Source organism: Oryzias melastigma, linkage group LG10 (assembly GCF_002922805.2).
Source record: "Oryzias melastigma strain HK-1 linkage group LG10, ASM292280v2, whole genome shotgun sequence".
Taxonomy (NCBI): Eukaryota; Metazoa; Chordata; class Actinopteri; order Beloniformes; family Adrianichthyidae; genus Oryzias; species Oryzias melastigma.
In genome coordinates this window covers 8,703,185-8,720,021 of record NC_050521.1, presented here as the reverse complement: position 1 = coordinate 8,720,021, position 16,837 = coordinate 8,703,185, and the positions used below count along the sequence as shown (strand labels likewise).

Sequence of the window (16,837 nt, the reverse complement as noted above, 5' to 3'; positions counted from 1 at the left end):
AATTAAAATTACAAAATTTGCTGCTGTCAAGCTCCTGGAGCACGTATCAATTCATTGTCAATTTGTTTTGATGGTACATTCATTCGAGAGTGTCTCTGCTTTAAGGTAAGCTAGACTGAGATAAAACTGCCAAATTTGCAAAAAAAACCCTTTATTTATATGCAAACAAAGTTTTAAGAAATCATTAGAGTTTTGCAAATATAGGAGTTTATCAACATTAAGCAAAACTTCCTCTTAATTTTTCCTAAATATTGTTAAGTAAAATTGTAAATAAATTGAGTATTTTTACATTATGCTTCATTCTTGATAGTTTGCCAGTTTGGTAGTGAATGTCAAGGGCATGTCTCCCATGTACACTCAAAAAAATTATGTGGGAAAGAAAAAAAGGAGTTTAATCTCACCCATATCGAGGAATTCTTTTATTTAAAATAGATCAAAGCTGTTGGTCTGGATTGAATGTTTAGCGAAAATAAAAGTTCAGCAGTGATACAGTTAATGAAGAAAGTTATTAAATGATCGAAAGGTTGAAAAAAACTTCAAATAATCTGAAATTTGAAGTTTGGTCCTGCACTTTTAGATTAATTAAAACAGCACTTGCGTTTGTTCCATAAACCCAGATTTCAGAAACAGTGATTTATTACCCTGAATGAGAACAAGCCAAATGTACCACAATTCTGCCTGCATGAGCGATGAAGGTGGGAATGAGTTAAGTTTCCTCTTTTAAAGGTCTCACAGTAGACTAAACTCTGCAGTTCAAACAGATGAACCTGGAAAGTGAGGGCTTTGTGAGAGCATGTGGTCTGTCTGTGTGTAGGTGTTTTGTTTTTGTACAAAACGTGACCATATGGAAATCATTGGATGTGGGCTCATTCAGCCTGCGCTTGCATATTTGTGTGTTTGCACGTGAGTGTGTGGGTTTGTCACTCCTATGTTTAATAAATGGAGCACCACATGAACGCACAAACCTTTAACTCTTTTGAGATATCAGAAAACGTCCTTCAAACCTGTTTGAAATGTCTGAGAAAAGAAAAAGAATCAATAAAACATTACAAGAGTGACTACAACACTGAATGGTAACTCGATGTAACATGGTGCTGGCAGAGCATATATGTATGCTGGTAACAATTTCAATCACTTTAAAAATCCACTTTTAGTGTTTATAACATGTTCTTGGGGCATTTTTCTGATGATCAACGACAAATATAAAGAAAATTAAACATAAAATTGCATTTCTGAGTATTACTTTATTCAAATCGTTGAGAGTCGGAAGCTTTTTTGTGACAGAAAATCCTCTGGGAGGTCCATGCACTGAAAAAAGTGAAACTTTGAATCAATTACCAAAAGTTCTGTAATTAGTTGCATTTCTTTTTTTTTTTTTTTCATCACATTAAAATTTTGGGTTGATGGCCTACTTAACTCAAAAAAGAGCGGGACATTTAGAAGCAAAATCATCTATTTTATCACATAAAACTACTGGGGGTGTTAACGATGAATCGATGAATCGATTTCTGTTTCTACGAAATGGATCTGTTTGAAGTAAGTTGTTAATCGAATTGAATCAACTAATACCAGCAAAAAAAAAAAAAAACAAAAAAAAAAACAGATAAATGAATTATCGATCTTGGAAAATACCATTTGGATTGGGACATGGTAGGTTTATTTTACTATAATGTAAAAAAGTACCATCACAGTGGACAACACACCTGATGACAGCAAAACACTGATCAACCATCATTACAGTCCAATGTGTGGAAACCCTTTGAATTTAGCAAAGATTTGTTCTGTTTTCATTATTCTGATGTGGAAAAACAACAGTGGGCTGAACTTCATCAAACTAAAATATGAATGAATTTGACATTCATTCTTGTTTACTTGATTGTTTGTACACTAGGGCTGCAACGATTAGTCCACTATTAAAATAGTCATCGACTAATTTAATTGTCTGTTAGTTATACTTTAGTATATGGAGTCGGAATGTAGTAAAGTTGAAAGTTATAATGGCATAACCAGCTCAGTGGCCTTGTGGTAGAGTGTCCGCCCTGAGATTGGAAGGTCGTGGGTTCAAATCCCGGCCGAGTCATACCAAAGACTCTAAAAATGGGACCCAGTGCCTCCCTGCTTGACACTCAGCACTAAGGAGATGGACTGGGGGGTTAAACCACCAAATGGTTCCCGAGCGCGGCTGTGTCTGCAGCTCACCGCTCCCCCAGGGGATGGGTCAAATGCGGAGAACAAATTTCACACACCGAGGTGCGTGACAAATAGTGGGACTTTGGACTTTTGACTTTGGCATTCTGCTAGCTTTTTGGATTATTTTGGCATTTATTAAAGTTTTTTAGGCTATTTTTGAGTGTAGATAATATTTCAGCTACATTATAGCTATTTTGGCTAATTTAGGATTTCTTTTTTCAATTTTTTAGGATATTTTGCAGTTTTTCTAATATTTCAGCCTATTTTGGCTAATTTAGTTTTTTTTTCTTTTCGTTTTTTAGGCTAGTTTGGAGTTTAGGTAATATTTCAGCAACACGCTAGCTATTTTGGCTAATTTAGGATTTTTTTCAGTTTTTAAGGTTATTTTGGAGTTTAGCAAATATTTCAGCTGCATGCTAGCTGTTTTGGCTAACTTAGGCTTTTTTCCTTTGTTAAGGCTAATTTGGCATTTAACTAATATTAGCTGGCTATCAAATTCAGCGTTTTTAACCTATCAATTTCAGCATTTTCAGCTATCAGCTCTAGCATCTTCAGTGGCCAAATTCAGCTTGAAGCATACACACTAGCATTATAGCAGGTAATGCTATATATCTAGTTTTTCGTTAGTTTAAAGCTAATGACGTGTGCTTTACATCCAGTTTGCGCATGCCCGCTTGGTCGACTAATCGGGAAAAAAAAGTTAACTATTAAAATAATCGTTTGTGGCAGCACTATTGTACACATATTTAATTTACACTTGATTATCTTAAAGAAATACAAGGGATCTGGAAAACTTCACCTACACTGTTCAGTAGCAGGTATTTATCTCTGAGTGACACTGGTGGAAGTTTTGGATGAAGATGTCCTGCAGTCATGTTAGCTCATTGATTGAATCAAAGCATTCATTGGCTATGAATCGTATATGCAAACCACAAATAATGATATGAAACAAAATATTAAAATGAATCGTTACACCCTTTAAAGTAGTTTAGAGATCCAGTTGAAAAAAGAGGACGCAACAGCATTTGGTGAAGGACCTTAGGAGATCATCTGTGAAATTATGGAAATATCTTGAGGTTTTTCCACAAAAACTCAAACCAATGACTAAAAAAACACAGAAGTGATCTAAACATGGCACTGTGGGAGAAACCAAAAGGATAAAATTGGACAGAATTGATTAAAGACACTGAGGAACAATGGAAAACCAGAAACAGATGGCTAATAGAGTCAAACACATACACAACCAAACGTAAGACATGAATCTTCACAAGACCAACCATGAGACAACAATAATTAGAGACATGATAATCTTTATTAGGTGTGGAGAATGACATTACACAGAGCTCCACAGCACTTTGTGGTGAACATCTGGGCCTCTACAGCAAAAGATATAAGGATTGTGGGATAGAAGCCAAAGTCAGGAAGCGTGAAGGAGGCAGAGAAGTCTCTGGCAAGCAGAGAGGATGGACAAGTGTGGAGAAAGTCGAAAAGGGAAGTGGAGTTTAAGCTGGTAAAAGGAGGGAGGAGAAAAATGGCAAACGAAGAAGACAAAGAGAGGGAAAGAGGGGTTGAACCTCCAAAAAAAAGATATAAAAGGACGAGAGAAGCCTTGAAGCCTTGCAGTCACTCGTCTCTGACAGCCACATCCCCTGCTCTCCTCTCCCTCTTTCTTCACCTTCAGCCCTCCTCTTTACTCCATCTCCAGCACACCTCTATTCCGCTGGGACCCCAGACGAAATCCGTGAGTAATTTCTACAATTCAGTGAGAGAAACTTGTTGCATGTGATGAGAGGAGAATGCCAGCTGTCAAATATTACAGCTCAAATATGAAACTATTTAAGTTTCTGTTCAAATAGCTACTACGTTTTTGATGCATGAAGCCTGTAGGTGTGATATGAAAGGTGTAGTGCTGAATGTACAAGTCTATTAAATGAAAAAAAATCAATATTCTAAGCCAAAGTGAAAGGCATTTTTTTTGCCAAATGAGTTGGCAGAAAGAAATCAGAGTAAGAGCTGAGATCAGTTTGTATTACAGATATTAAGATTGTTAAGTCTGACTATTCCAGTATTAATTGTGCAGAAAGACTTTCTCAGACTTGGTTTCCTTTATTTTCTGCAACAAAAAAATTATCAGAAAAATATAAAAAGTTGTCTGTAACACAAGTTTGTGCTAAGCCTTCAGTTTGTGAACAATGGACTCTATGCACAGAGCTGTTGATGGATTTCCGGTTTCAAACAAGAACGCTTGTTTGCTTCCGGTTGTGGTTATCTCTTTGGGTCAACTTAGCAAAACTCTGTGAACTTTCGCTGGTATTGGTTTATTATTTATTTTTATTTCCTACATTGTCGGTATGTGTATACACAGTGACATCCAAAAAAGCTAAGTTTGTCTTCCTGAAACACCAAAGACCTAGTACTCACAAAATGCTATCATGTACTGTATGATCATATGACATTTTGGAATAAATCATAGCTATGTAAGAACACTTAAAACTTCCCTAACAAAACTTTGAACATTTAAATAAACTTTTAAGTGACTTTCGGACTGCTGGTTCTACTCTCAGTTGATGATGAGTTGCCTCTCCCTTCTTCATGGAGTGGGAAGCAGCGTGCACTAACGGCAACCTTCGCCTGTTTTGAGACATTTTAGTGCCACTGAAAATTACATTGATGAAAATTCAGAAACACTCTCTGGGTTTATTGAAACACAACTAACAGGTCATAAAGATACAGACAGCAATAATTACACGTGTCTTTCATGCTAGCAAGCATTAGCCCAAATGAAAAGGGACAACGGCATTCACACACAAATTTCTAAATACTGCAGTCAGTTCTGAACATTTTTTTCATGCACCTTTTTAATACACCAAATGGTTCCTGATTGCGGCCGCATCTGCAGCCGCGATCCGGACTACATTAAATACTGCAACACCATTTAGCTTTGGGTGCACATAAAATATGCAAAACAGCAATCTGAGTCTTGGCTGCACCTATTCCAAGTCGCTAACATGAATTTCCATCAGCTTTTGAGCTGGTCGCGCGTAAATACATGGGAATAACATCAGCTTTAGCAAGCTACCTTCAAAGTTTGCTATATAGGATGACAAATACAGTTTAAATAATTTTTGCATTTTTATTTCGGAGTATTTTGCTAGAAAGACAAACAATGCGCCAAACATCATAGATAGTGACTCTGGGTAGCTCCAAAAGACATTCTGTAAACTCCAAATACTCCGCTACTCTACATAAACAATAGCCCACTGTCCCAACCGAAAATGACTGAGCTGTCACTTACTGAATGTGATTGTAGGTCGTGCATACAGCCCATAGCAATCAGATTCAGAAACTATTGGTTTGTCATAGTTGCTTCTACAGCGGGGTGGAAAAAACGTTGGAAACATGACCTATGAAGACTGTTACTTTGGCCACCAACGATAACTAGGAAATAACTCCACCAATATTACCCTTGTTTGTAGAGTTTCAGACTTGAAGCTCATTTTCACACATAAATACAAATGTTGTTACTCCGCTGTTAATGAAAGAAAACCCACATGGGTCACTGAATAAACTTGAACAGACAATAGTACAAGAATGAATGAAAGTCAGACGTTGCTTTTGATTTGTTCTAAAACAGAATTCTGAAGTAAAAAGCAACCAGTAAAACATACTAGAACCGTGGATTCTCTAGAAAAAAAAATAAAACAATGTGACTCCAATTCCAATGATCAGGATATGGTGTGTGCCACAAGGGCCATGGAACGTTATCTCAGGAGAGTAGAAGACAATCCTAGACAAGCATCTCAATGATAAAGGCTATATCATTGAGATGCTTGAAGTTCCTGTACATAGCAAAAATACAATCTTAAAGTATTGCAAGAAAAAGGATCTTGACGAGAAAGTTTTTCAATAGAAAACTAATCGTGGATTGAGAAGTCTTTTTTTCTTAAAATAAGAATTCTTGGTGGGCTGTTTCTGTTGTTTGCTTATTTAAAGAAAATCTGTCACTGAGTTATGAATTTTTGACTTATTTCAAAGTGTCTTGCTTTGGTTATTCGGTAGTTTTAGATCCATGAGACTGTAGTCAACCTCCCTGGACATGGCTGAAGGGAAACATTTTAATAATAATATAAAAAAAGGTTAATGATATGATGGCAAACAAAAGAGGCAAAGTAACATTGCAGAGGAACTGCAGGTTAACTGAAAAAAAATCTTTAATTTAAAAGGGTCAAACTTGAAGGCGGGATGTTTGTCCTCGACTCTCATGATACTCTTCAGCAAATACAGAAATGTGTGTTGAATCAACACATTCACAGGCATGTCATCATGAGAAAAACCTGATTCCTGACATTGTTTTCTTTGTTCTTTCTGCAACTCTCTCAGGTCTTTCTTGCATCCCACTCAGATCTGCCTCCACCATGGAAACCACTATGACTGCTCTCTTCTTCTCTGAGGCTCTCTATCACTTGTTGGTCCTGATGTTAAGCCTGAGCCGAGGCGTTCACTCAGTGCCTGTCCCAACTGACCTCCCCCTGTGCATGGCCTCTGAGCCAGCTCAATACAGCCTGACTTTCTCTGGAAAATGGACACGGGCGGCTTTCCCCAAGCAGTATCCAGTGTACCGTCCACCTGCACAGTGGTCAAACCTGATCGGTGAGTGAGCCAACCAAACAAGTTTCATATTCTCCCTTTCTTTAAGTTATCAGTGAGGTAAAAATTTGGTATCATTTGAATTTTTTAAAATAAAAATATGATAATTTGCTCTTCAGATTGGTAGATTTGAATTACTGGATTCAGCGAGTTTCGTCTTAACATAAAATGCAGTACACAGAGAGTTAATTCAGAAAGATGCAAAAGTTAAATATGGTACCATCTGGCCAGCAGCTGAAATTTCCTCAAAGACAGGGTTATGCAATGGGATGACTGTCCAAGAAACACCAACAAATCAACTTAAAAACTGTTCTGATGGTCCAGTCAAAGCCCAGACCTCAATGTGATGGATGTAGTTCAATGGGACATTTGGAGAGCTACATGAAACATCTGCTCACAGATTTCAACAAGCTTTTACTGAGTGGTAAAACCAGTATTTTCTACAGTAGTAAGACTGGTTATATGTTCATATTAGGTTATGACTCGTTCTTGACATTTGTAAACTGCCTCCATATTTTGAGTTGATGGTTTTTCTTCCTAATTGCATGATTTACTCTGCTCTGTTAGTCCAAGTTTGTATTTGCTTCAATTACACAGTACATTAAAAGAATATTGTAGACAAACACCTGCAACATCAATCACTGTGGTCATCGCTCTTCCTCCTGCCTCTGGTTTAGGAGTCACCCACAGCTTGGACTACCACATGTGGCAGCGTAATGAGTTTGCCAGCAACGGAGTAAGGGAGTTTGCGGAAAAAAGCGAGGCATGGACACTCATGAAGGAAGTCGAGACGGCCGGCGAACGCATCCAGAGCGTTTACGGGCTCCTCTCTGCTCCTGCTGTGGTGGGAGGCACGGGCCAGATGGACACCGAGTTTGAGGTCTTTGCCAGACACTCCCTAGTAAGTCTCTCAACAACTGGCTTCTTTCAGTGTAGGTCAGGCCACTGAGTACAGAAGACCTTTCCAATAGGAGTGTTGTGGACATTCTAGAAGTCACAGAGCTTTTGTTGCCAAAACAGGTTCATTTTAATCTGGTGCTATTGAACTGTTACTCAAAGAAAAAAAAATCACTGAAGATATACAGACAAAACCCAACACATTCTCACTCCCAGCTCGTCACATATTGACGGTTGGTTAAGGACATCACCTTGAAGATGGATTAGAACCTAGGACATCACTTTTTGATGTTTTTGATGTGTCCAACTCATCGCTTTTTGACGTGGTGGCTGTTCCGTAAAATCAAGGGTCTGCAACCCTCGGGATGTGGTACCGGACGCGGACTTGTGACACATTCAGTACCAGTACTCAAACGGTACCGGATGCAGTGCCAGACACGGTGCCAGACGCGGTACCGGATCTGAACCCGGTACCAGAAGTGATACTGGGCGCAATTTGGGTCTGGATGCCGTACCAGATGCAAACCAGAACTGGGTTATGGTACCAGTGCGATCCAGATCCTGGTACCGGACTGGTTCTGGTTAGCAGCCCGGAGGTTGGGGACCCCAGATTTAATTGGAACAGCCAGCACATCAAAAAACATTGGGTTGGGGACACCCAAGACATCAACGTTTGCCGGGGAGGCGTCCTTAATCTAATGCAATGTGTGACAAGCTGGGACTGAGAATGTGCTGACAAAACCGCAAAAAAAAGAAAAATAAAAATAATGACGACTTGTTAAAACAGACGGGTAAAAACTTAATTATTATGACCAACCCAATGGATTAATAGATTTAGTTAAACAGGTAATGGTCTTGTAAGAGCTTAGTTCTGATATGTGACACAACTGAATAAAATTTCTATCTTCTTTAAATGCAAATTAAGGCAAAACTCTGCAACAGCTCAGTATTATATATCAGATTCCTTAGTTGCATACAGAGCAATCTGAAGAAATGTGATTTTTAAGGGCTACTGAATAATTGAGGACATGGGTTAAACCTGGGGTGTCAAACTCAATCAAACAAATCCAAAACAAACCTTCGAACAGAATAAACATTTATTGAACTCTCTAAAACTAAGTTTTTAAAACTGTAAAACCATACATTTTTAACATAATTATGAACTAGATACAGCATTACCTTTGATAATGCTAGTGTGAATGCTGTAAGCTGAATTTGGCCGCTGAAGACACTGGCGCTGATAGCTGAAGATGCTGAAATTGATAGCTGAAAATGCTTAAGTTGATAGCCAGCTAAAATATAAACAAACCTAAAAACAACCTAAAAAACAAAAAACAAAAAAATAAGTTAGCCAAAACTGCTAGCATGTAGCTGAAATATTAGCTGAACTACAAAATAGCCTAAAAAAATCTTAGTAAATGCCAAAAGACTCCAAAAGCTAGCAGAATGCAATTTTTTAAATGTTAAAACTGTAACTTTTTTAACATAATTGTGAATAATTAAAATGCAGGAATTTTTTTCCAGAATAAATCAACAAATGTGGGTTAAACTAAGCTATTAAATGTATATTTAAGAATACTGGTAAGTTAAAAAGGTTTAGTGGCACAAACAATCTTTCTTTATGTCCCTAAAGAAGACAGTGGAAAAAAGCTCATCTTCTAGTGATTGTAGGTTTTAATCCATCTTCAAGGTGTTGTGCACAGCATTAGTTTTAGCCCAGTTGACTCAAAGAACCATGACTTGTTGGCTAATCATACAGTTGTTTGTTTTAAAACCAGAACATACCAACAGAAAAGTGGGAAGCTCTCCAGATGGAACCACAGCAATCTCTTCCTGCTAAGGAGATCCTAAATCTCCTCATCCATCTACTTCCCATTTCTCCTTCTCCTCTTGCTCACATACTACCTTGAAGACCAACACATGCTCATTTCCAAGTCGTCACATATTGACGTATGGTTTCCATGTCAAAACTTGACATTTCGGGCATACCAAACTCGTCGTTTTTTGATGTGCTAGCTATTCCAATCAAATTAGGGCTCCTCAACCTCAGGGCCGCAAATTGGTACCAATCCAGTACCATGACATGGACCACACTGGTACCCTAGCCTTAACCTTAACCCGGTACTCTAACCCAGTACCCTAACTCACTAATGGACGAGCAATGGTACCAGATGTACAACGTTACCGGGCATACAATGGTAAAAGAAGCAGGACCAGGTGAAGGTTAGGGTATCGTAATGGCCCAAGAACTGGTCCACATTCTGACATAACCCCTGGACTCCTAATCTAATTGGGCCATGTTCGAATCCCCCAAATTGACATTTTTCAACATAACCACTAACAAAATGTACCATCACACGTCAACTTTTAACTTCACTTTTAACCTCAGACTCATGGTATACTCTCCTGAACTGTTACAGAACATTAACTCCTTTTTTCTATGTTTCTACAGGCCTGTTCTATTTCTCCCTTAAACTGTACTGTTAGCGTTATTCTTTAACCCAGCATGCAACACAGTGAGCTCATTTGTGTGAACTCATCAGAATAAGTGACTGATTTTCCACCACATCCTCATTTTCCACCTTGTATGTCTGTAGTAATGTTGCTAACTTAGTGGAAAAGCAACTAAATGAAGTTAGCTTTCAAAGCCCTTGAACAATTATTTCCTCTCAAAAAAGCACCAATTAGTGGCTTTAATCACAGTGCTGTAATAAATACCTGAGGAGGGAGGTCCCCCAGTCCTCCTACTGCACCTCCTGCTCACCAAAGTCAGACCAGGAGATTTGTGTTTAAACTGGTTTAAACTTTGTCCTGAAAATTTAAATTATTTTCCATTTTCTTAACACGTCCACAAGTCACACCAGGTCCATTGTAAACGGATGTTTACCGCAATCGTTTTTACTTTCAGGGAAATAAATTTCCCTTCATATGTCACTTTTTGTCACTTTATATACATGGATTATTGTGAATCTGTAGAAAAACTGAACGCCTCAGTAAACAAGTACAAAATAAACAAGAGAAGCTTGTAGCTTTAATGGAAAATATCAATTTCAAAAATAAATAAACTTCTCCTGTGTGACTCAAAGCCATAGCTGTGATTAACCATACATACTGGAATACCATACCTCTTTTCCCCATTCTGTGTTCCTCTTTTTTTAATCCCCATTTTTCCACCTGTTTTCTTCTTCTACTCTCTATCACCCACCCCCACCTCTATTTTATACTTCCTCCATCTGCAGATGTCATTCATGGTGCGCATCGTTCCAAGTCCAGACTGGTTTGTGGGCGTGGACAGTATTAACCTGTGCGATGGGGACAAGTGGAAGGAGAGCGTGACACTGGAGCTTTTCCCATATGACGCAGGGACTGACAGCGGATTCACCTTCTCCTCTCCAAACTTTGAAACCATCCCTCAGGACAGGATCACACAGGTGAGCAGGAAAAGATCATACATAATTCAGACATCTTCCTAAGAAATGGTAAAACTCTGAAATCATCTTTAACTGTCAGGAATTTCCCAGAGTGGAAGTTAATGTGTTTAACTCTGAAGTACAAAAGCGAAACTTGCTTAAAAGTGGTTAAAAGCTGTGATCTGCAACACAGGTCCTGAGGGACCAATGTTCTGCATTATTTCCACGAAATCCTGCTAACACACCTGATGCAGGTCAACATGAAGCAATGCACAGGCCGGAGAAGTCATCAAAAGTCATTAAACTAGTATGTTTGTGCAGGAAAACAGTGGACTCTAGAGACTTGTTTCCTTTAACGACTGAGAGTCACTGACAGTATAGATAAATCCTTTAAAGTCAAAGGTTTTCTCTCACCATGGCATCATCTTTGGTCATTTTAGCATAAAGAGAGTCTCAATATGATTGTCTGAGCATGTTCTTGTCCGTTTCTGCTTGTCCATAGATCACCTCCTCCTATCCCAGCCACCCCGTCAACTCCTTCTTCTACCCTCGTCTGAAGCACCTCCCACCCATTGCCAAGGTCAAGCTGACCAAAATAAAGAAAACCAATCAGATCATCAGCCTGCCGTTGGAGCCCACACAGTCCAACCTCCTGCCGACAGGAAATGAAATCGAAGAGAAGCTCATAAGTAAGTCAGACGATCAACAATATTCGCTTTCTTTTGACGCAAAAAAAAACGTGTGCTTTGAAACCACTGACTGTAAACGAGAACTGGAGGGAGTGAGTCAGGGCTGGAACGAGAATCAGAATACTCAAATATTCCATGACCTGTTCCTTGAAATATGAGTATTTGCGACGTCAGAGATTGCCAATTTGCGATCTTCATAAACCTATTGAAGTGTGATAAAGATACACTCCAGGATTTTAAGAACATAAACTAAACTAAACCACATGTGCCACTGTGACCGGAAGTAAACGAACCTTCAAAGTAAAGTGACAGTGAATCTTTTTATTTTCAAAGTAAAGTTATCAAGTGTTTTTATGTAAATAAAAAAAATAAACTAAAGTTAATTTTACTAAAAGGTAGTGCTGGGCGATATGATGATACATATATTATATAGAAAAGTCTGTATCGTACCATTTCTCTTATATTGTTTTTATCTGTTTATTTTTATTTCTGAACTTTTGCGCAAAAATGTGTTTTCCTACTAAGAAACGTAAAAGAAATCTTTCTCATTTGCTTTGTTTTTTCAGAGAATACCTAAAAATATGGTTTAATGTGGTATATCATGATACAACCACTTTTCAATAGACCTAAAACCAATGGTACCAAGTGGTACAGTTCAGCACTGTTTAATGGGCCCACTTTACAATGAAAACGCTCAAAATACCGAACCGGACCGCTCAGTCAAAGACTTCCAGTTCACACAAAATTAAGTTAACTTAGTCGCCATTTTTTGTGATACAGATGTCGCCATGGAACCAGGCGACATCATTAAGCAATGATTGGTCCGAGTCAGTCTGAGTCTACATTTCTCTTGCAAATCAGAAGCGAGCTTTTGTTGGAAGTCCACACCCCTTCCACTTCGAAGTGGGCTCGGAAGATTCTGTCAATCAATCATTTTGAACTTTCGACATGATACCACATACTTATGCCGAAGCATCTGATTGGTCAGTTTATAGCTTGAATAACTTGCACTACAGAAACAAATATACAGAAATATTATCAAAGAGCATGTTGATAAAGGTTATTCTGATGAGAAGAATGACTGAGCAATAGCAGTTCATTTCTGTATAAAAGTCGATGGAATTCCGGGTACTTCCTGTTTGGAACGCCAGGGGGTTCAGTTCTCATATATAGTCAACGGTTGAAACCCCATACATTTTTCATGCTGTGCTAATAAAACAATTCATATTTGTTTTAAAAGGTAAATCAGTTCAATTCAAAGCAACAAAAACAGGGGGTGCTCAGTGCAACAGTGTGTTGAGTAGCTGAAATAACTTCCAAATGGTTTGCAACATGTTTCAAAATGCAAGAACAATGAGCAGTGATCAATGTATCTGCAGGATTTTTCTAAACTTCAAAACAAAATCATAAGAAACGGACAGGAGCCTGTAGGTTCCACAAACTCGAGAGGAGCATTTGGGAAACATTACAGGCCACACGCAAGCTCAATTACTGCAAGTAGAAACTAGAGAAGCTGGAAGAAAATGCCAAGGACACATCTGGCACCAAACCTGACCGAATTTAAAAGATGGAAGAACCATTGGAGGAAAACAGTGATGAAATCAAATGAAACAGTCAGATTCTGACACCAAATGGGTCACAGTTGGATAGATGGAGGGCTTTGAGTTGAAGTTACTAAATGTTAGCTTGAAAACGATCAAGAAACTGAATAAAAATGTATTTTAAGTCCAGCAGAATAGAAGAAAAACAATGATATTTTTGTTTAACTAACAAAAACACCAAAACCAGCTCAGTGAGAGAGTGTCCGTCCTGAGTCTGGAAGGTTGTGACTTCAAATCCAGGGCGGAGTCATACCTCCCTGTTTGACACTCAGCATTGACGGGTTAGGTTGTGGGGTTAAACCACTAAGCGGTTCCCCAATGCGGTTGGGTCTGCAGCTCACCGCTCCCCCTGGGGATGGGTCGAATGAGCAAATTTCCCACACCTACATGCATGTCAGCTGACCTGAACAACACACAAAAACATCTTTAAAACATACAGTCCACCTGGAAAACTGCAAATGCTGCTTTGGTAAGTGAATAACCTCAGCAGAAAAAGTCAACATGAGTCAAAATATGGTCCTCAAATTCAGTGCAGTCGCCATGACAACTCATTAACAAACAGCACAAATCTGTTGGGGTTTCCTGACCTGTTCCAGACAGTGTTTGTCTTTCCATTTTCCCATAAATCATCTCTGCATCCCACTCCCTCCCCACACACTGAGCTGTAAAGACAGCACTGATGTAAATCTGTGTCAATTAACTGTGAAATCGACATTTAATGCCCAAATATTTGCTTTCACAATAAAAGGAAGTAAAGAATGGAGTTACCTATCTCCGTCAATGCAGCCTCATCACTTTTTACCCACAACTGCTATATAAACATAAGTAAATATTAGATATAAGCTCAGTTACAGTTAATAGTCAATAGCAAGATCAGATAGTTTTTTTTTTGGTTATAATGGGAAAAAAATGAGAAAAATTGGATTTTTTAGGAGCTTTTTTCTATCTATAAAAGTCGAGGTAATGTTTAGCTTAAAGCTATTGTTTACAGTGTCGCCAAGAAGCAACCAGTCAGCAGAAACATACTTAGCAAATAAATGAAGGTGAAGTGAAATAAAAAGTAACTCCAACCGAGCAGAAAGTGCCAAGAATTCAGAACAAGAAGCCAGAGGTTTTATAAGGAGCTTTTATAAGAATCTTTGCTGCATGCCAGCATTTACTGTAAGTCCCATTAATTGCTTTATGGGCCTTTTTTAGAGGTAAATTCAACTTGAAGAACAGTCACTTTCTCCAACTTTAACTTTCTAAGTCCAAAAATAAGATGCAGTATGTCAACACTGGCAGAGAAGAGCGGCTTAGAATCCTCTGCTCCTGTTTCTACAGATACCCCTCTGGACTGCGAGGTGTCCGTGTGGTCTCCATGGGGCTTGTGCAAAGGCAAATGTGGAGACTCTGGAGTGCAGCACCGCACCCGCTATGTCATAATGCACCCTGCCAACAACGGCGCCGCCTGCCCCCTGTTGGAAGAGGAGAGGAAGTGCATCCCGGACAACTGTTTATGACTAAGCCAGGACAGGAGGGAGAAGAAGGAGAGGAAGAACAAGAGAAAGAAGAATGACAGAAAGTCCAGGGAGAGGAGGAAGGGGCGAAGGTCTAAAAACAGTAAAAGGTCCACTGGACATCCACATGAGGCGGCCCCTTTAGATAGAACTGAGTAAGACACTGATTTTCTGTGTTAAACACGGAGAAATTGTCCTTCTTTAATACCATAAATAGACATAAAATGATCTAATGTAGCAGAACATCCCAAACAAAGTAGATTAGACAAGAAATATGGCTGAACTCCAAACACAAGGTGGCGATGATTAGGCCAGACAATTCTGAACAGTCACTGGTATATTTTGAATGACTTCAAATAATGAAGAAGGCTGATAAAAACAAAGCTATAATCAGCATAAACAGAAACAGTCTCACAAACACACAGTGGTTGATTTCCATTCAACAAAAGTATTTATTGACAGGATTTTGCCTGTTGTGTACAGTCAGTGAAATCTGAAAAGAATATGTATGCCTGTGTAATAATGGGACGGAAGTGTAAAAAAAAGATTTTCTTTTTATGCGCAAATATTTTTAACCTAAATATATATTTGAATAAAATGTTTGTATGGCCTCAATAAAGTGTAAATATCTGAAACGAGTTTGGTGATTTTTGTGACCTCTTTGGACTTCAGAACTTGTTTTCCAGACAACATTACACAATTTGTGAAGTTTCTGTCTTCTTTTTTGTTGTTGGTGCCTGTTCTGGATACAACTGTCTACTTTGGACTGATATAAAGTCTTAGGCCGAATCCGAATACTTCTCCTATGGCTTCTCCTAAACCCCTCCAATTGTAGGGGCATTTGGACGAGTAGTGGTGTCCGAAATAGTTTTTAAGGAGGAGAAATAGGGCAGGAATGGGCAAACTTTCTTACTCCTGGGCCACAAAAAAATTTATAAATTTCACAAAAGGGCCGGACCAGAAGCAGATTTATGGATTGTTTTGGTAATTCACCTTGTAAAAGAAAGACATAACACGAGATCTGGATGAGAACATGACTTAATTAATTAAAAACAGAACATTTTGGAGTTTTGTCTTTCAAAAGGAAAAACTCAGGGAAATGCTGCATTCATGTGGTGTTGAAATGATTAGAAAAAGGACAGTCCGTTTTGGAAATCACATATGTATATCGGAAAAACAACAAATCTCTAAACACTACATGACTTTCTCAAGGTAAATGTATCTGTAGTGTGAAATCTGTGGGGAGACACCTAGATTACAGGCGGAAAACAAACAATATGGGTAATCAAAATCGTTAATTAAAGCGTGGTGGGCCAGATTAAACAGTTTAATGGGCCGTTGTTTGCTGACCCGTTTGCCCTCACTGACAACGTTTGGGATGTTCTAAAGAGAAGCAAATGCAAAGCAGCAATCTTTTGTAAAGAATTGTGCTTTTTTCCATAATAAACACCAACAATATTAAAGGAAGCTGTAATTAAAACTAAGAGTGGGATAAAGCAACTTGTTGGTGTGTGACCACCATTTCCACCACTAAATCCATTTTTCTCCATTCTAGCCTAACCTCAGACTAAAATTGTAATAAACCTCACAGTCTGATGATTTTAGAGTCAGGCCATCTGCAAATGTACTTAATATTTAATAAAATAGTCTGATAGAAACGAAAGTGACAGGTTCAGCTGGCGCCATCGTTTCACTCTGTTCCACAGAGATTTCTGTCACACTCAGTGTGGGCGCAGACAGTTATTGGAGTCTTGACTTTAGCAGATGCTGAATATGAAAGGGGTTTTCTCCATGTTTACACTTTAAATGACCCCCTCCAAATGTGGCAAAAACACACAATATTTTCTTACAAATAGAAGCAAATCTTTCTTAATAATAGTCTTGAGGGATTAAAAACTTAGGTT

At 38.5% G+C, this 16,837-nt stretch overlaps 1 protein-coding gene and 1 long non-coding RNA gene across 4 annotated transcripts in view; one reads left to right on the top strand and one right to left on the bottom strand.

The window, feature by feature from the left end:
- The window catches only part of LOC112153733, a 91,633-nt gene that overhangs the window by 69,914 nt on the left and 4,882 nt on the right, over positions 1–16,837 (bottom strand). The window contains exon 5 of one of the 2 annotated variants that reach the window (XR_002920533.1): positions 3,820–3,942. The exons of the other annotated variant lie outside the window; for it this stretch is intronic. This is a non-coding gene — a long non-coding RNA (uncharacterized LOC112153733). Of the gene's footprint in view, positions 1–3,819; positions 3,943–16,837 lie in introns of those variants that run through there. 2 annotated transcript variants of the gene reach the window in all.
- spon2b (spondin 2b, extracellular matrix protein) lies at positions 3,816–15,541 on the top strand. 2 transcript variants are annotated; one of them, XM_024284105.2, is made up of 6 exons: positions 3,816–3,931; positions 6,571–6,840; positions 7,515–7,738; positions 10,974–11,165; positions 11,647–11,833; positions 14,758–15,541. In XM_024284105.2, the coding sequence occupies exons 2-6, from the start codon at positions 6,606–6,608 to the stop codon at positions 14,934–14,936; spliced, it is 1,017 nt and encodes a 338-aa protein (XP_024139873.1). In that variant the 5' UTR covers positions 3,816–3,931; positions 6,571–6,605; the 3' UTR covers positions 14,937–15,541. The 2 variants fall into 2 exon arrangements, with proteins under 2 accessions (XP_024139873.1, XP_036069996.1); XM_036214103.1 differs by lacking the exon at positions 3,816–3,931 and having other exon boundaries at positions 5,185–6,840; positions 14,758–15,532.